The sequence below is a fragment of the Perognathus longimembris genome, chromosome 16 (genome assembly GCF_023159225.1).
Source record: "Perognathus longimembris pacificus isolate PPM17 chromosome 16, ASM2315922v1, whole genome shotgun sequence".
Lineage (NCBI taxonomy): Eukaryota > Metazoa > Chordata > Mammalia > Rodentia > Heteromyidae > Perognathus > Perognathus longimembris.
Window position 1 is genome coordinate 25,708,131 of NC_063176.1, and position 14,877 is coordinate 25,723,007.

General features: G+C 35.7%; 1 protein-coding gene across 8 annotated transcripts in view; it reads right to left on the minus strand.

Moving 5' to 3' along the window:
- The window catches only part of Fryl (FRY like transcription coactivator), a 166,340-nt gene that overhangs the window by 95,584 nt on the left and 55,879 nt on the right, over positions 1-14,877 (minus strand). For all 8 annotated transcript variants that reach the window (XR_007213545.1, XM_048364235.1, XM_048364232.1 and 5 more), the window contains exons 6-11: positions 9,960-10,039; positions 9,378-9,458; positions 6,551-6,719; positions 5,978-6,070; positions 3,583-3,681; positions 1,713-1,814 (exon numbers count right to left, since the gene is read on the minus strand). Coding sequence is in view for 7 of the 8 variants with exons in the window: in XM_048364235.1 (XP_048220192.1) it covers positions 1,713-1,814; positions 3,583-3,681; positions 5,978-6,070; positions 6,551-6,719; positions 9,378-9,458; positions 9,960-10,039 (624 nt within the window). In the remaining variant the exon portion in view is untranslated. The remainder of the gene's footprint in view (positions 1-1,712; positions 1,815-3,582; positions 3,682-5,977; positions 6,071-6,550; positions 6,720-9,377; positions 9,459-9,959; positions 10,040-14,877) is intronic.

The following is a 14,877-nucleotide window of genomic DNA, read 5'->3' on the forward strand; positions in this document are numbered from 1 at the left end:
CATTTACTGGAATACTGTAATTGATTAAGTAAGATCCTGATCTTGGGTCGACTATTCCAATACAGAAAAGAAATAAATAATAACTAGTATAAGAGGTGGCTAGCACAATTTCTTCCTTCAATGCTCATAACTCCTTACCTCAACTAAGCAAGGTAGCCACATTATCTAAAACTTAAGAAACAGGAGCCAAGTCATAGAATTTCTGCTGAATAGAGCCTTAATGTAAGTTAAGGGTTAATGGCCAAGACAACTATTCCAAATATTCATGCTAAGTGGCTCTTATCTCCTTTCATCTGGCAGATTGATGTAGCCATTCATGAAAATGGACAATATGCCAGAAATATTAAAAAGGAGGTAAGGAAAAAAACAAAACAGTGCATTTTAAATGAAAGCCTTAAGACAAAAAAAAGTTAAGGTACTGCGAAAGGATTGCAAGTATGTTAGGTGGGAACATAAAATAAAAAAAATTCCAACAAGCAACAGAAAAGTATGGATTATCATGAAACAAAGCAATCTTCCAAAAACACTTAGAGGTATGTATTTAAAATATTTTATTCAAAGTATGAAAACTGTACTACTCAGAAAGTGATCCATTCCCTTTTAGTACTTCTGTACAAATTTTCAAAATAAGGACAAAAACAAGTGTAATGCAATTAATCACATTTCTTTCCTGGTTTTAAGCCAAAAAGAGATTAATTAGTTTGATTGAGTCCTAGAAATTTTCATAAATAAAGCAAAGAAAATATATCAACCCTTATCCAAATATGAATAGTATTAATATTTTATATATAGGAGGAAATAGAAAAAGGTTTTCAAAAACATATATCCCATATATCTTTGAAATAAAAAATTGAAAAATAATGCATAATACCATGAAAAATATACACAGGATTACATCCAGTGGAACATTCTCATAAAGCTCATAGTGCCACAATGAGGAGAGTGGCCGAGTTAGTCAATTAAACTATCAGGGTCTCCATTTCATGGTCAAAATGAGATATTCAGTCTCAAATCTACCTTTGAAGAATAAGGAAAGACAATGTCAAGTCTGGAAATTTGAAATGTTTTTATAGCATATAAGCAAATATTTAAATAGACTCCTTTAACATTCAGATATTCAAAGGAGTATTTGCGTGACAAGCAGACAAAACTACTCCCACTTTCTTTGTCAGACATTAAATGTGCTCCTATTCAGAGAAGAAAAGTGGACCCTGCTAGCAGAGCATGCTGGGAAGAAGACAATCTGTCACACAGTTTTGTTGTCAATACAAGAATGAACATGACAGTGCCAAATAGTGTTAGTGACAAGTATCTGTTTACACAAGTTCTGTTGTCTCTGGAGACTTCACATCTGTCTAGCTGGGCTAACATCATATGTAATATGATTACACAGCATTATACTACACGTGAAGTTAGTGACATATTATTAAAGCTATATATGGATTACATAGGCTTATGCCAACATTACTGAATTTTCTCAAGAAAAAACACAAGTTTATGGAGAGTTTTGTGAGCTTTTCATTCAACATTTATTCACTTCCATATGTGATTCCCTATAGATGAAACAAAGTACATAAAAAAAGGAAATAAGGAAACAAATAGTATTCAAGTATAGCAACAGAAATGAAAGTTTATTCTATATTGTTCGATGTATACATACAAATGAATATATCTGTTGATATTTATAAGTCAGAAATGTAATTATATCTTACCTTTAAATGTGACAAACAGTTCTGTAGGAAAATATGCCAGTTATTTAAAAAAAACTGCTTCTGACTGACACATAAAAGGCAGGTAATTAGTGGATACAAAGCCTGTAGAGGAGACAGGGAAAAGAGAGAATTAACATTCTCCATGAAAAAGCACTGAACTTGTCTCATTTTTGTCTCTTAAAACAGGAAAATGAAAAACTAAATCTTTTCAGGCAGTTTTCCCATTTTGAATAAATATACCTCCACAGAACCACCTAACAAGAATGGTAAAGGGTATGTTTTATGTTTTCTCTAAGAAGAATTCCTTGAACTATCATCCAAATTAGACTATGTTCTCCCCGGCACACGCTGTCCCTCAGCCAATACAATGGTCATTAACACAGACCATAGGATCTGAAGAAGGCTGGCATTCAAATTCCAGCTTATACTGGCCATGCAAGGTCAAATTCCAGCTTATACTGGCCATGCATGGGACTTCAGGGGTTTTATTTTGCAACACATGAAGTGGATATCAACATCTCAACCAATAAAGCTGGGTGTGGTGGTACATGCCTGTCATCTCAACTATATGGAAAGCACAAATAGGAGGACTGCAGTCTACGCCAGCCTGGGCCTAAATGTAAGACTCTGAAAAATACCTAAAACCAAGCCAAGCATGGCTGGCTCACACTGCAATCCCAGTTACTCAAGAAGCTGAGATCTGAGAATCTTGGCTCAAAGCCAACCTGGGCAGAGAAGTCTCAGAAACTCTTATCTGTATTTAGCCAGAAAAAAGTTCAAAGTAGAGGTATGGTTTGGGTGGTAAAGTGCCAGATATGAGTGAAAAGCCCAGTGAGAAGAAGAAGCCTGGTGAAGCTCAAGTCCCAGTATTGGCTTTCATCTGCACACATACTCATATATGTACCTGTGTACACACACACACACACACACACACGCGCGCACATGCATGCACTCACATACACACACCTAAAAGGGCTGGAAGTATTAATGAAATAGACAGATAACCTGCCTAGCAAGTACAAACCCCCAAAAAACAAACAAACAAAAGTCTTTCAACTTGTAAATAGATGATACATGGTTACAAAATATTTTCTAAAAATTGTGACACTTTGTTATAAAATTTATTAAAATGAAGGAATTCATGATTAATAAAAGACTATATTCAAGTTCTCCCATATTATAAAGTTTAATGTGCCTGTCAAGAAACAAAGTACCAGGGCTGGGAATATGGCCTAGTGGCAAGAGTGCTTGCCTCCTACACATGAAGCTCTCGGTTTGATTCCCCAGCACCACATATATGGAAAACGGCCAGAAGGGGCGCTGTGGCTCAAGTGACAGAGTGCTAGCCTTGAGTGGGAAGAAGCCAGGGATGGTGCTCAGGCCCTGAGTCCAAGGCCCAGGACTGGCCAAAAAAAAAAAAAAAAAAAGAAACAAAGTACCTACAAGAAAGTGTACAATAACCTATTAAATGTAGAGCCAATAAAATTAACAGAAATCGGGCTGGGAATATAGCCTAGTGGCAAGAGTGCCTGCCTCGGATACACGAGGCCCTAGGTTCGATTCCCCAGCACCACATATACAGAAAACGGCCAGAAGCGGCGCTGTGGCTCAAGTGGCAGAGTGCTAGCCTTGAGCGGGAAGAAGCCAGGGACAGTGCTCAGGCCCTGAGTCCAAGGCCCACGACTGGCCAAAAAAAAAAATTAACAGAAATCTAAAATACAGCGGAAGACATTAAATTTGCCCTTGAATCACACTCTAGGGACTTTTACCATTACAGACTTTGCAATTCTTTTAAATGTCTACTGAATTCATAAACCAAGTACTAAAGTATCAAATTATGCATGTAAAAATTTGAAATATTTCTCAATACCAATGAATGCTTCTTCCTGGAGCTCAATTCAAACGTAGTCTGATAAAGCATCTCTACGAAGTTCTTCAAACAAGGAACATTCACTTCATTTTTAACAGCCTAGGAACGAGGTAATGCAAACAAACAAAAAAAGAGAATGGTCACACATATTAAACTCTACAAGGGCTAACAAGAACATTCTATAAGTACTAAAGTTAGGTAATAATTTACTGAGATTAGAGTTAAGTCTTATGTACCAAGTGTTAAATCAATAAGATAAAGTCTATCTTTCCAACAGAAGAACAAGTGAAAAAGACAAGCAAACAGGCAGAAAGCACCGTCTAACAGGTGCGGTGATACCAAGCTATCTAGGGTCAGAGAGCCTCTAGAAGGGAGGGGGGTGCTTTGGACAAACTCCATCAGGATATGACATCTAAGCCAAAGTCAGCAAAGCTTATTGCACCTGCTGCTGTGTCAGCCTCCTATGTAAAACACCTGGTTGTACCTGCCACGGCTGGACCTCTGAATGCTAGCATCAGCCACATGGCTTGTTTTCCCTCTCCAGAACAGCCTCAAGATGCCCTCACTTCTTCCTTCTGTTGGAACCATTCTTCCTAAGATATTCTTAGGAACAAGTCTTTGCCATACTCTGATATCCTATGTATCTTACATCCTATGTTGATTTCCTGGTCTCCACACTAGAAGTAAGAGCCCCAAAAGCTGAATGCCTTTGCTGTCATGTCATCTCTCTTGCAGTATTTGCTGTGCACAGACAAGGCCCCACCACATAAAAAGGATTCGATATAAATCATGAAGGAAGAGAGGTCAGTCTAGGAAAGAGGTTGTTAGAGAGGCAAAGTGTTCCCGACAGAAGACTGCCTATGTAAAGGCTTGGGGTCGTGGGCTGAATTATGTTCTCACAAAAATCAAGTGAACTAAACTGGAAAAAGGTCATTACAGATGGCATTAGTTAGGATTAGAGGGCCTCTAATCCAGCATGACTGATGTTCTTTTGAAAAAGGAAAATTTTGAGCTGGGTACTAGTGATGCTTGCCAACAATTTTAGCTACTTAGGAGGCTTTGGTCTAGAGAATCACAGTTTGAAGCCAGTCTGTGCAGAAAAGGCTATTGAGATTCTATTTCCAAAATAATCAGCAAAAAGTTGGGCTAGGTGTGATTCAAGTGCCATCTAGCATTAAAAAAAAAGGGGAGGGCAGGACAAAAGATTCAGACACAGGCTGAAAGGAAAAGACCAAGTGATAATGAATCTAGACCCCTGGTGCTGCTACCAGAAAACAAGGAATATAGAAAAATTTTGGTATATAGCAAAGAAGTTGGCAAGAAAAAAAAACCCTTCCTCACATCCCTCAAAGGAATCAACCTGTGGATCTTGCTTCTAGTCTCTGTTACTATGAAACAATAGACATTTTGTTGTTAAGCTACCCATTTGGTGGTAGTAATCATAGCAGCCCTACCAAAGTAATAAAGGGTGACACAAAAGCAAACATGGTATCAAAGAACTGGGCGACACAGTGAGAATGGAACACCTGCTTCTTTAGATGAATTACCTGGAAAGCTAAAACCTAAGATCAGATATCTGTCCCAAAGTTTCTAATTTTCCCATGAAATTACTAGTTTCCACAATTTGAGATGGAAGCATTTCTAAGAAAGGAAAGGGAAGGACGTGCTAAATGACAATAGATAAATGACAAAGCTTTCTGATATCTTGCATTCCTTTAAAAAATAAAATACACTATTTTACCCAGTTGAAAACTTGGGTAGGAAGATAAGGAGAACCATTCTTCAAAGCATGCAAACCACTAATTCTTGACTTTTGTCACTGTTTTGTTTTTTTAAATGTCAATGTTTACTCAAGAAAATACTCAATACAGGTTTTAAAAAATCTGAGTACCAACCACTCTGTCATTGATATTTTAAGTGGTCAACTTTTCTTTTAGAGTACTGCGGGAAAAGTTAAGAAATTCACTTCCTACCTGTTCACAGCATGAATACTACAAATTAACTCCTATGAACAGACAGTCACAAGGCAGCACACTTGACTTTCAAAATAAAAGCCAAAGTGGTTCACCTTCTCAGTAGGAAAAGAAGCAGCATTTTTTTTTAATTTCAGCAGAATAAATTCTAGATAGAAGAATAAAATTAACTTCCACTTCTAGCCAAGGTAAAGAAGGTTCTATTTATTCTACCATCTGAATCAAGAAAACAAATAAAATAAATAAAATGGTAAGGCAGAAAACACTGTCCATCAGCCAACAAAATGAGTGACCCCTGAAGAACAGGAAAGCAGAGATGAACTCGTGCTGCCATTGGCATAGTGCCTAGCAAGTGCTTTAGGGGAAGAAACGGAAGCATAAAGTCCTGACACAGGAATGGTATACAAATAAAATATACTTACAGCAGCTACAGGGATAAGGATCTCCACAAACAAACCAGCAAGTGCATGTTTTATATCTTTATCTTTAACTTCTAAGAAATACTGAGCACATTCCTTAAAGGAAAAACAGTATGCTTAGATTAATAAATGAACAGATTGTGTACTATTACAATAATTTTATGAATATTCTTTTATTTTACCAAGAAGCTAAGGTCAAAGGATACGCAAGTCAAAAAATTCTCAGTTTGTGAGAACTTAAAAACTAAAATCAGCTGGCAATATGGCCTAGTGGCAAGAGTGCTAGCCTCGTATACATGAAGCCCTGGGTTCAATTCCTCAGCACCACATATATAGAAAACAGCCAGAAGTGGCGCTGTGGTGCAAGTGGCAGAGTGCTAGTCGAGCAAAAAGAAGCCAGGGACAGTGCTCAGGCCCTGAGCTCAAGCTCCAGGACTGGCAAAAAACAAAAACTAAAATCAGAAAATCATGATGCGATTAATTTATCTATCTTTTGGCTAGTATGAATAGTCATTAAAAAATACAAACTCCCTTGTTAGGCTAATTCTAATTTCTAGCCCTTAGAAAGTGTATCACCTGCATAAACTGAAATGATGCTTCAAAATCTTCTACAGGATACATTTTCACCCGGAAAAATTTCATTCCCATTATTAAGCTGATTACACTTTGGACCACATGTGGACTTTGTTCCTTCTGTCGTAGTTCTTTCAATTCTGTCACAAACTTCTTCCTTACAGCCTGAAACCTTTAATATACAAGGGAGACAGAATGTAATGTGCATTAAAAACACCAATTTCCCACATGATCTTTAAAGATGAAATCAAAAAGTCTGTTGCCTGGGTAATACCTTCTTTCTCTGTCCTTATTAAAATGACCAGAAAAAGCACACACAGGGAAATATAATTGTTATATAAAAATTTTCCTTGGTTTATTTTAAACTTAGGAATTCTATATTCTTGTGATGCTATCAACCAGTACAATTGTCATTTATTAATATTCATTACAAAGTAAGATCAAATGACATGTTCATCTAATATCTTGATATTAGTAATTAGTCTCCAGCTTTAAAGTCTCTTTTCTAAAAGTTTGTAATGACACAGATTCCAGGTTGAGGACCAAAAATTTTTCAAAGAGAGAAATCAGACAGTTACAGAGTGCCAATTATTACTTAAAACTAATATCTCATTAACCAAAGACAAGCTGAAGAGAGAGCACACTCATCTCCCAGTGTAAGTCACCTACAAAAAAGATTTTGAGTATGATCCCAGATTCAAATCACAATTACTAAAACTAGTATTCTTTGTTGTACATATGAAAAAAAAGGTAATAGTTGATTAATCAATAGTTATCTACCTCTATATGCTATTTAGTAGTAACATCTTAGTGTTACTATTCCTTGATGAAACCAGTTCCTGACAGTTAAAATGACCTCAAATGGCAGGTGATTTCCAATGGTCATTGACTAGTGAAGGGAAAAGAAAACAAACATGAACCAAATCCAGACATGTGTTAGGAAGGACAACTCAATTATTTTCATTAAAATATTGGGGAATATAGTATCATTTATATTACTCTCTATGAAATCTTTTTAAAGAGATCAAAATTTTTGTGGAAATACTTATTTAAACCCAAGGGATTTTCCAAGTTTCCACAAAATGATTCGTCACTACAGCCACAGAAAACTTTTAGAAAAGACTCATATCCCAACCATCTCTACCCATCTCCCCGACTTTGCTACCAGCCCACTGGGTATTAGGAGTCTAACCCAGGGTACTAGGGTATTCAGAGTCAAAATCAGGATGGAATATCCACCCCTTTAGATGCTAAGAATCTAACCCCAGGTGGACCAACTATGAATCTGATCAAGTTTGGACCCACCTATGATGTTTCCCCATGCTCACAGTGCATTCTAGTGAAAACATCTCAATTGCAGTATAGCTCTGGTATAGCTGGACTAGCAAGGTTTATGCTCCTTCACCAGTTGATTAGGTATTTAGATTTATATCCTGACCAATGAGAGTTAACCATGATGTGGTGTTCTCCTCGATTTAACTTGTTCATGTACTATCATTTAGAATTTCTGGGCTATGTTTGAGATCATAATTCATTTTTAATTTAAAAAATATCCCTCGTGTCTACAATTTTATGTCCACATGCTTAGAGAGTTGGAACTCTAGGCTTCTAACACTTGAGGCACAATCCCAGTAGTTTCTGCTTCAGTCATTTATTTTAGATACTGCCTTGCACTTTTTGTCATTGCCAGTCTTTGACCACCATCTCCCCAGTCTCTGACTTCTCTGTGGCTGGGATTTTACACATGTATCACCATGCCCAGCTGTAAAATAAAAATTTTACTATCTTTTACCTAGGCTGTTCTCACATCCACACCAGGCTTTATATCTTAATCTTTTAAATCTCAAACTTCATTTAAGTTCTGTAGCATGGGTTATCCTTTGTATATTAAAGGGATATATATATATATATATATATATATATATAAATATAAGGTATTACTTAATGTTAAGATTCTAACTATTGGGCTCCAGGTATGGCTCAGTGATATATCCTAGTAAGCACAGGCCTTGAGTTTAAACTCCAATACTGCTCTGCCCCCCCCCATGGGGGGTGTGGGATACTAAACACAATAATAGTGCTTGCCTTCTTAGAATTTAGAAAGGTTGTTGGGAGAAAGGGGGGTGCTCTTGGCAAAAACAAACAAACAAACAAACAAACAAAAAACCTTCCAAAAGAACTCAAGTAAATATGAACTAACTCTTTTTTTTCTTACATACTTCCAAGTAGCAACAACAGGAAATCCAAAAAAATTTCAAAATTTTTAGAGCAACCACAAGCTGCAAACAATATTTTACTTAGGATCATGGATCAATAACTCAAAGAGGGCAACTCTTAACCAATATTTCAGTGAAGGAATCTTGGCTTCATTTATTTTTCCTTGGTCTCTCTCCTACCTATTTCAAACCATTTAGTATTTAAGACAAAATAATTAGAAGACATTGTGTCGCAACCTCAGAAATAAAAGGACACAACAGAAAAGGAAGGAAGGTAGTTATCAGCTCTTATACAGAGCTCTAAATGGGAGTAAAAACACTTATCACAGAGCTGTTAAATAGTAAGAAATAAAGAAATTTCTGTGTTGACTATTTGTGAAAATTTCTGACTTGCTTAATTCAGACATTTATGAGAAACCTCAAATAAATGGAAGCAAGCTGCGCACAGGAGGAATGGAGAGCAAGCATTTGGAGCATCCTCTAAGGAGAGAAAGGCAAGCAATAAAAGAGCAGACTTTGTGATTACACAGTGACAACTGTGGCAAATCTAAGACTGTGAGTGTCTACTCTCATCAAATAACAGCAAATAAAAATTGGTGAGGTTTAAGACTTACTTTGATTGGGCAAGAACCCCTATCACCTCTGCATATAAATCTGCAATTATATGCACATTCCCAGTGTTGGTTCCTGAATATCTGAAACAACAAAACAAACACAATTCAATAAATTTTTCTTCTTTAATACTCTTTTGTAAATGAACCTTAAATTCCTTACTAGAGTATTTTTTTTTCCTGAAAATACATGAATTTTCCTCTGGTTAATTTTTTTTTTTTTTTTTTTTTGGCCAGTCCTGGGGCTTGGACTCAGGGCCTGAGCACTGTCCCTGGCTTCTTCTTGCTCAAGGCTGGCACTCTGCCACTTGAGCCACAGCGCCACTTCTGGCCATTTTCTGTATATGTGGTACTGGGGAATTGAACCTAGGGCCTCATGTATACGAGGCAAGCACTCTTGCCACTAGGCCATATCCCCAGCCCTGGTTAATTTTAATTTGACATAAAAGTTAATCTTCTGGTTCTTAAAAATCCAATCTACAATGGTAAGAATTATTTTTATGAAATTATCAGTACATTTCATTTAAATTGTCTAAACCTGGACTGTGGAGGAAAACAACAATCCTTAGTTGGCATTTTACTTACCCTTCCTTATGTTTAAAGTGCTTAAAAGCTAAGTTTAGAACTTCGTGAATTAAGGGATCAGGTACAGGATGAACGGGAATCTAGAATATAAAGGAAATTACATAAGGAAAAGCTAATTGCATTATTATTATTGTGAATATTTTAATCATTTTTATTAAATAATCAACTGACTCCTAAGCAATGCTCCATTTCACTAGTAATAAAAAGAATAAAAATACACAAAATACCATTTTATAAAATTAACTTGACAACTGAGACTAGAGAGATAATACAAGAAAATGAGATTTTTGTATGCATTGTTGGTGGAAGTGTGGAAACAATCTAAGGACCAGAGTATGTCACCCCATAACAAGCCATGTGTGATACAAACTGTTTTGAGTTAAAGGCAATTAGAAACAGAAGATGTCTTCGTTGTAATGAATTTAAAATTTTTTGTTACAGTATTATACTTTTTTTCTGAACCTACACGGATTTTCTACTGATTGGATTTTAATTTGCCGTGAAACTTAATCTATGGTTTTAAAAAGCCAATCAATAGCAGTAAGAATGTGTGAAGATCTTCTCTGAACCAGGAAGTGGAGACTAATCATTATCACTGGAGACTAGCATAGAGACATGTCTATGCAAATGAGCTTTAGTAAATAACCGTTATCTTCCATTCCTTTACTAAATATATTTATCTTCCCCAGCCCCCAGAAAGTCAAGACTTTTTTTTGTCTTAACAATTCCCTAAAATTTTGAGAAGTATTATCTTTGATAAATAGTAAATAATCTCTTAAACATTCTTTGTTATCTTTCTTTTCCGTGAAAGACTACCTAGTTACATCTTTTTAATCTTTTGTAGGTGAACACATCTCATTTTAAAAGTGTAAAGATCAGGCTGGGAATGTGCTTAGTAGTAGCGTTTTTGCCTAGCATGCACGAAGTACTACATAAACAGAAAAAGCTGATTCATCAGTACTACATAAACAGAAAAAGCCGAAGTGTTGCTGTGGCTCAAGTGGTAGAGTGCTAGCCTTGAGGAAAAGAAGCTTAGGGATAGTGCTCAGGTCCTGAGTTCAAGCCCCAGGACTGGCAAAAAATGAAAGTAAAAAATAAAAATAAAAGCATAAAGAACAAACTGGGCACAGGTGATTCATACCTGTAACCCTAGCTACTCAGGAGGCTGAGATCTACAGAATTACAGTCAAGGCCAGCTTAGGCAGAAAAGTTCACTAGATCTCATCTCCAAAATAACTAGCAAAAAGCAGAGCTGGAGGCTCAAATAATAAAGCACTACCCTCATAAGTGCAAAACCCCTTGAATTTCACAGAACTACCACCTCCACCAAGAAAAATATATATAACATTTATTTCTTATTGCTACATAAATTTCAAAATACTGGCCGGTCAATGAAGCAAATATATGGCAATCTTTTTTTTTCCTTATTTATTGTCAAAGTGATGTACAGAGAGGTTATTACCGTTTCTATGGCAATCTTTTATTTCTACCCCATATACTTCTTTTTTGAACTATATTATTCATCTTATATTAAGAGGAGACTAATAAGGATCCTTCAAGTAATACCTGTCAGCCTGATCAAGATGTCCAATTTATTATAAGCAAACTATAATCAAACCTTTAAAAATATTTTTTCATTATAATGACAACAGTATAAAGACTAGGGATTTGATTAGTTTCCCTTTTGACTTGCTATGTAACTTTGAGTAACTTTCTTCTTGCTTTCAAATGCAGACAGTATATGAAATTAGCTCCAGAAGAATGTAAATTCTGGGGCATTAAAATTGAAGACTGTTCTCTCACCCTTCCATCTGCCATGAGGTGTTGGCACACTTGAACAAAAAGCAGGAGGTATTTGAATGAGCACTCTGATGCCCAGAACTTACTCAGTAATCCATGATGTGATCATGGGAAGGGTATAATATTTCGATGACATACTTCAGGATGCTTATCCACATCTAAAATGTGGGTGTGAATATGAAAATGCCAAGGACCTACAGATGAACTAAGCCAAGGCCTAAAATGGCATACAAGCTAGGCTTTTGCACAACTAAAATTCACTATCAAAAGAAGATTGGCTTAGAACTGCCCAATGCCATACTGCTATTTAAAATACACTCTTTTTTCCTGTTTCTTTTTAAAATGTATTTATTATTTATTGTCAAATAATTATTTATTGTCAAAGTGATGTACAGAGGGGTTACAGTTTCATACGTAAGGCAGTGGGTACATTTCTTGAACAATTTGTTACCCCCTCCCTCGTTTCCCCCCTTCCCCTACCCCTTCTTCTCCCCACATGAGTTGTTCAGTTGGTTTACACATAATGGTTTTTTAAGTATTGCTTTTGGATTAGTTTGTCTTTTTATCCTTTGTCTCTCAATTTTGATATTCCCTTTCCCTTCTCTAGATCTAATACGAGTATATACACTCTTATCATATGCTCCTTTTTTTTAAACCATGTCTCCAACCTTACCTCATGCATTCTAAGGCCTCTGTACTAACACTAAAATTTAGCTTTTACTCCAAAATTATTCTTCTGACTTTTTGGAAAAGGGCCAGTTATCATCCAGAGCTAATTTTGTTCCCATGGTCAACCACAGTATTTAGTTTCATATTTAAATTAAATAAAAATTTTGAGACCTAACTTGTTATAACTAAACTTTAACTCTACTTGAAAAGATACTGCCGATTTCCACATCATTTCATATCACTGATTTTACAAACAGGGATAAAGTTTTTGTTTTTTTAAAAAGATATTTTATTTAAATTTCTCCATCTATGAGAAAATATATTGGCAATATTTTATACATGCTTTAATAACTTATTTCACTGTACAACTTATATTCAGTATAACAATATAATAAGCCAGTCAGAGAAAGTAATCAGTCAGCACTTAAATATGAATCTATTGTATAAAAAGTATTAGATGGCATCTACATTGAATGTACTATCTGAAGGTGCTATCTACATTTTTATGACCAACCTGCATGTAGTCATTTTGTTCAGGGTACATCTAAACATTAAGATATCTATATTTTTCTGATTTGTGATATGAACGTTATTTAATCTCTAAGAATAGGACTTATCTTTTTATTTTATTTTTTAATCTGGGGAGGACAAAAGAGCTCTATCATTTCATTCCTTTCTCATAAGTATATTTTCCCTTTTTATTACTTTCACAATTTTAAATAAAACATATTGATTGTATTTGTTTATACTCCTATACAAAATATTGATGTAGCATAGGAATATGCTAGTTATTTTATAGCCAGCAAAATTGTCCAAACACATTAAAGAAACAAAATAGACTAAAATAGCACCTAGAAGCACTCCAGTAAGTTTCTACTGCTGTTCTTATGTGATGCAGGCAACTAGGCAACGACTTAAAAAATATGGACAGAAAAATGAAAGGAAGAAGATGGGAAATTAGAAAAAAAAGATCTTAGTAGTTACTATATTGTCTAATGCATTTTATAATCTCAGAGTTACAAGGACTGCCAAATCGTGTACATGGTAGACTATGCAAGAGAACCACATGGAAATGACTGATCAGTGGACTCTGAACATCTTCCAAGAAATGATATTTTCCAAGGGGAAAAAGGCACAGGAGGTGCACACTGCAGTTTGGCTCAAAAATAATGAAAATGAATTTCATAAAGTTTTGTTTTTAAAGGAAGAATTGGAAAAAATTTTAATTGAAATATATTATAAAATCTTCACCAACACACATCTCAGAACTTTTATTTATAAAATGAAAATAACAGTTATCACTTGTTGAGAGCTTTCTATAAGCTGAGCATTATCGTATTTAGTTCCCTTGATTCTACAAAAAATGATACCATAATCATCCATTTTTATAAAAAGGAAAGCTTATAGATAATCAAGTTATACAGCAAGCAAGAAAGGGAGCTGAGATATTAATATATTCCCTGGCCATTTCCCAAGATTCATAATGCTCTGTTGGCACAAAAGTTCTTTGTGCACAAAGAACGCTAAACAAGTCAGACACTGTGGTACAAACTTATAATGCCAGCACTCAGGAGGCTGAGTTAGAAGGAGACTGATTCAAGCTAGCCTAGGCAACTCTAGCAAGACTATGTCAAAAGTATAAGGGATGAAGCACTAGTGGCTTATGCCTGTGATGCTAGCTACCAAGGAAGCTAAGCTCTGAGGCTTGTGGTTCAAAGCCAGCACAGGTAAGAAGGTTCGAGATTCATGAGACTCTTATCTCCATTAGCCAGCAAAAAGCCAGAAGTGGAATTGTAGCACAAGTGGTAGAATATCAGCCCTGAGTGGAAAAAGCTGAAGGACAGAGCCTAGATCTTGATTTCAAGCCCCAGCAGTGGTACTACTATCATAAAGGGGGAGAAGAAGAGTCGGGGAGGGAGGGGGGAAAAGACAGGTGGGTTGACTTCTTAAATACGTGGATATTACTGAAGACATTGTTATCCAAGTCATTTATTCCATGAATTCAGCATTAAGCCACAAAGAATAGTTATTCCTGAACCACTGTGTATCAATACCTCAATAGCCTAGGAACTGTCCATCCTATAAAAATTAAAACTAAAAAACATTTTAATATGGGTATATTACATGAGACAAAAGTAAAAATCCTAGTAGATTCAAGATATATTATCTTTACTACTGTCGGGATCTATTAAACTCTATGTCTTCTTGGCAGAAGAAAATTGGATTCATTTATTATGATTTCAGGAAAGCTCTATTGATTTTTTTTAACTTCATTTTCTGCAGTTTTTGAGAAGCTAACAAAGACTTGCCTCTTACTCTGGGAAAGGGCTACCAGAATTTTAGAGAAAGGATATTTTTTTTCTTGGTGATCTATTTTTTTCCTTGTTGAATGCATTTGAACCAAGGTATTGACAGAAATGGTAAATGACAGTGGAAAGGCATGCCTGGT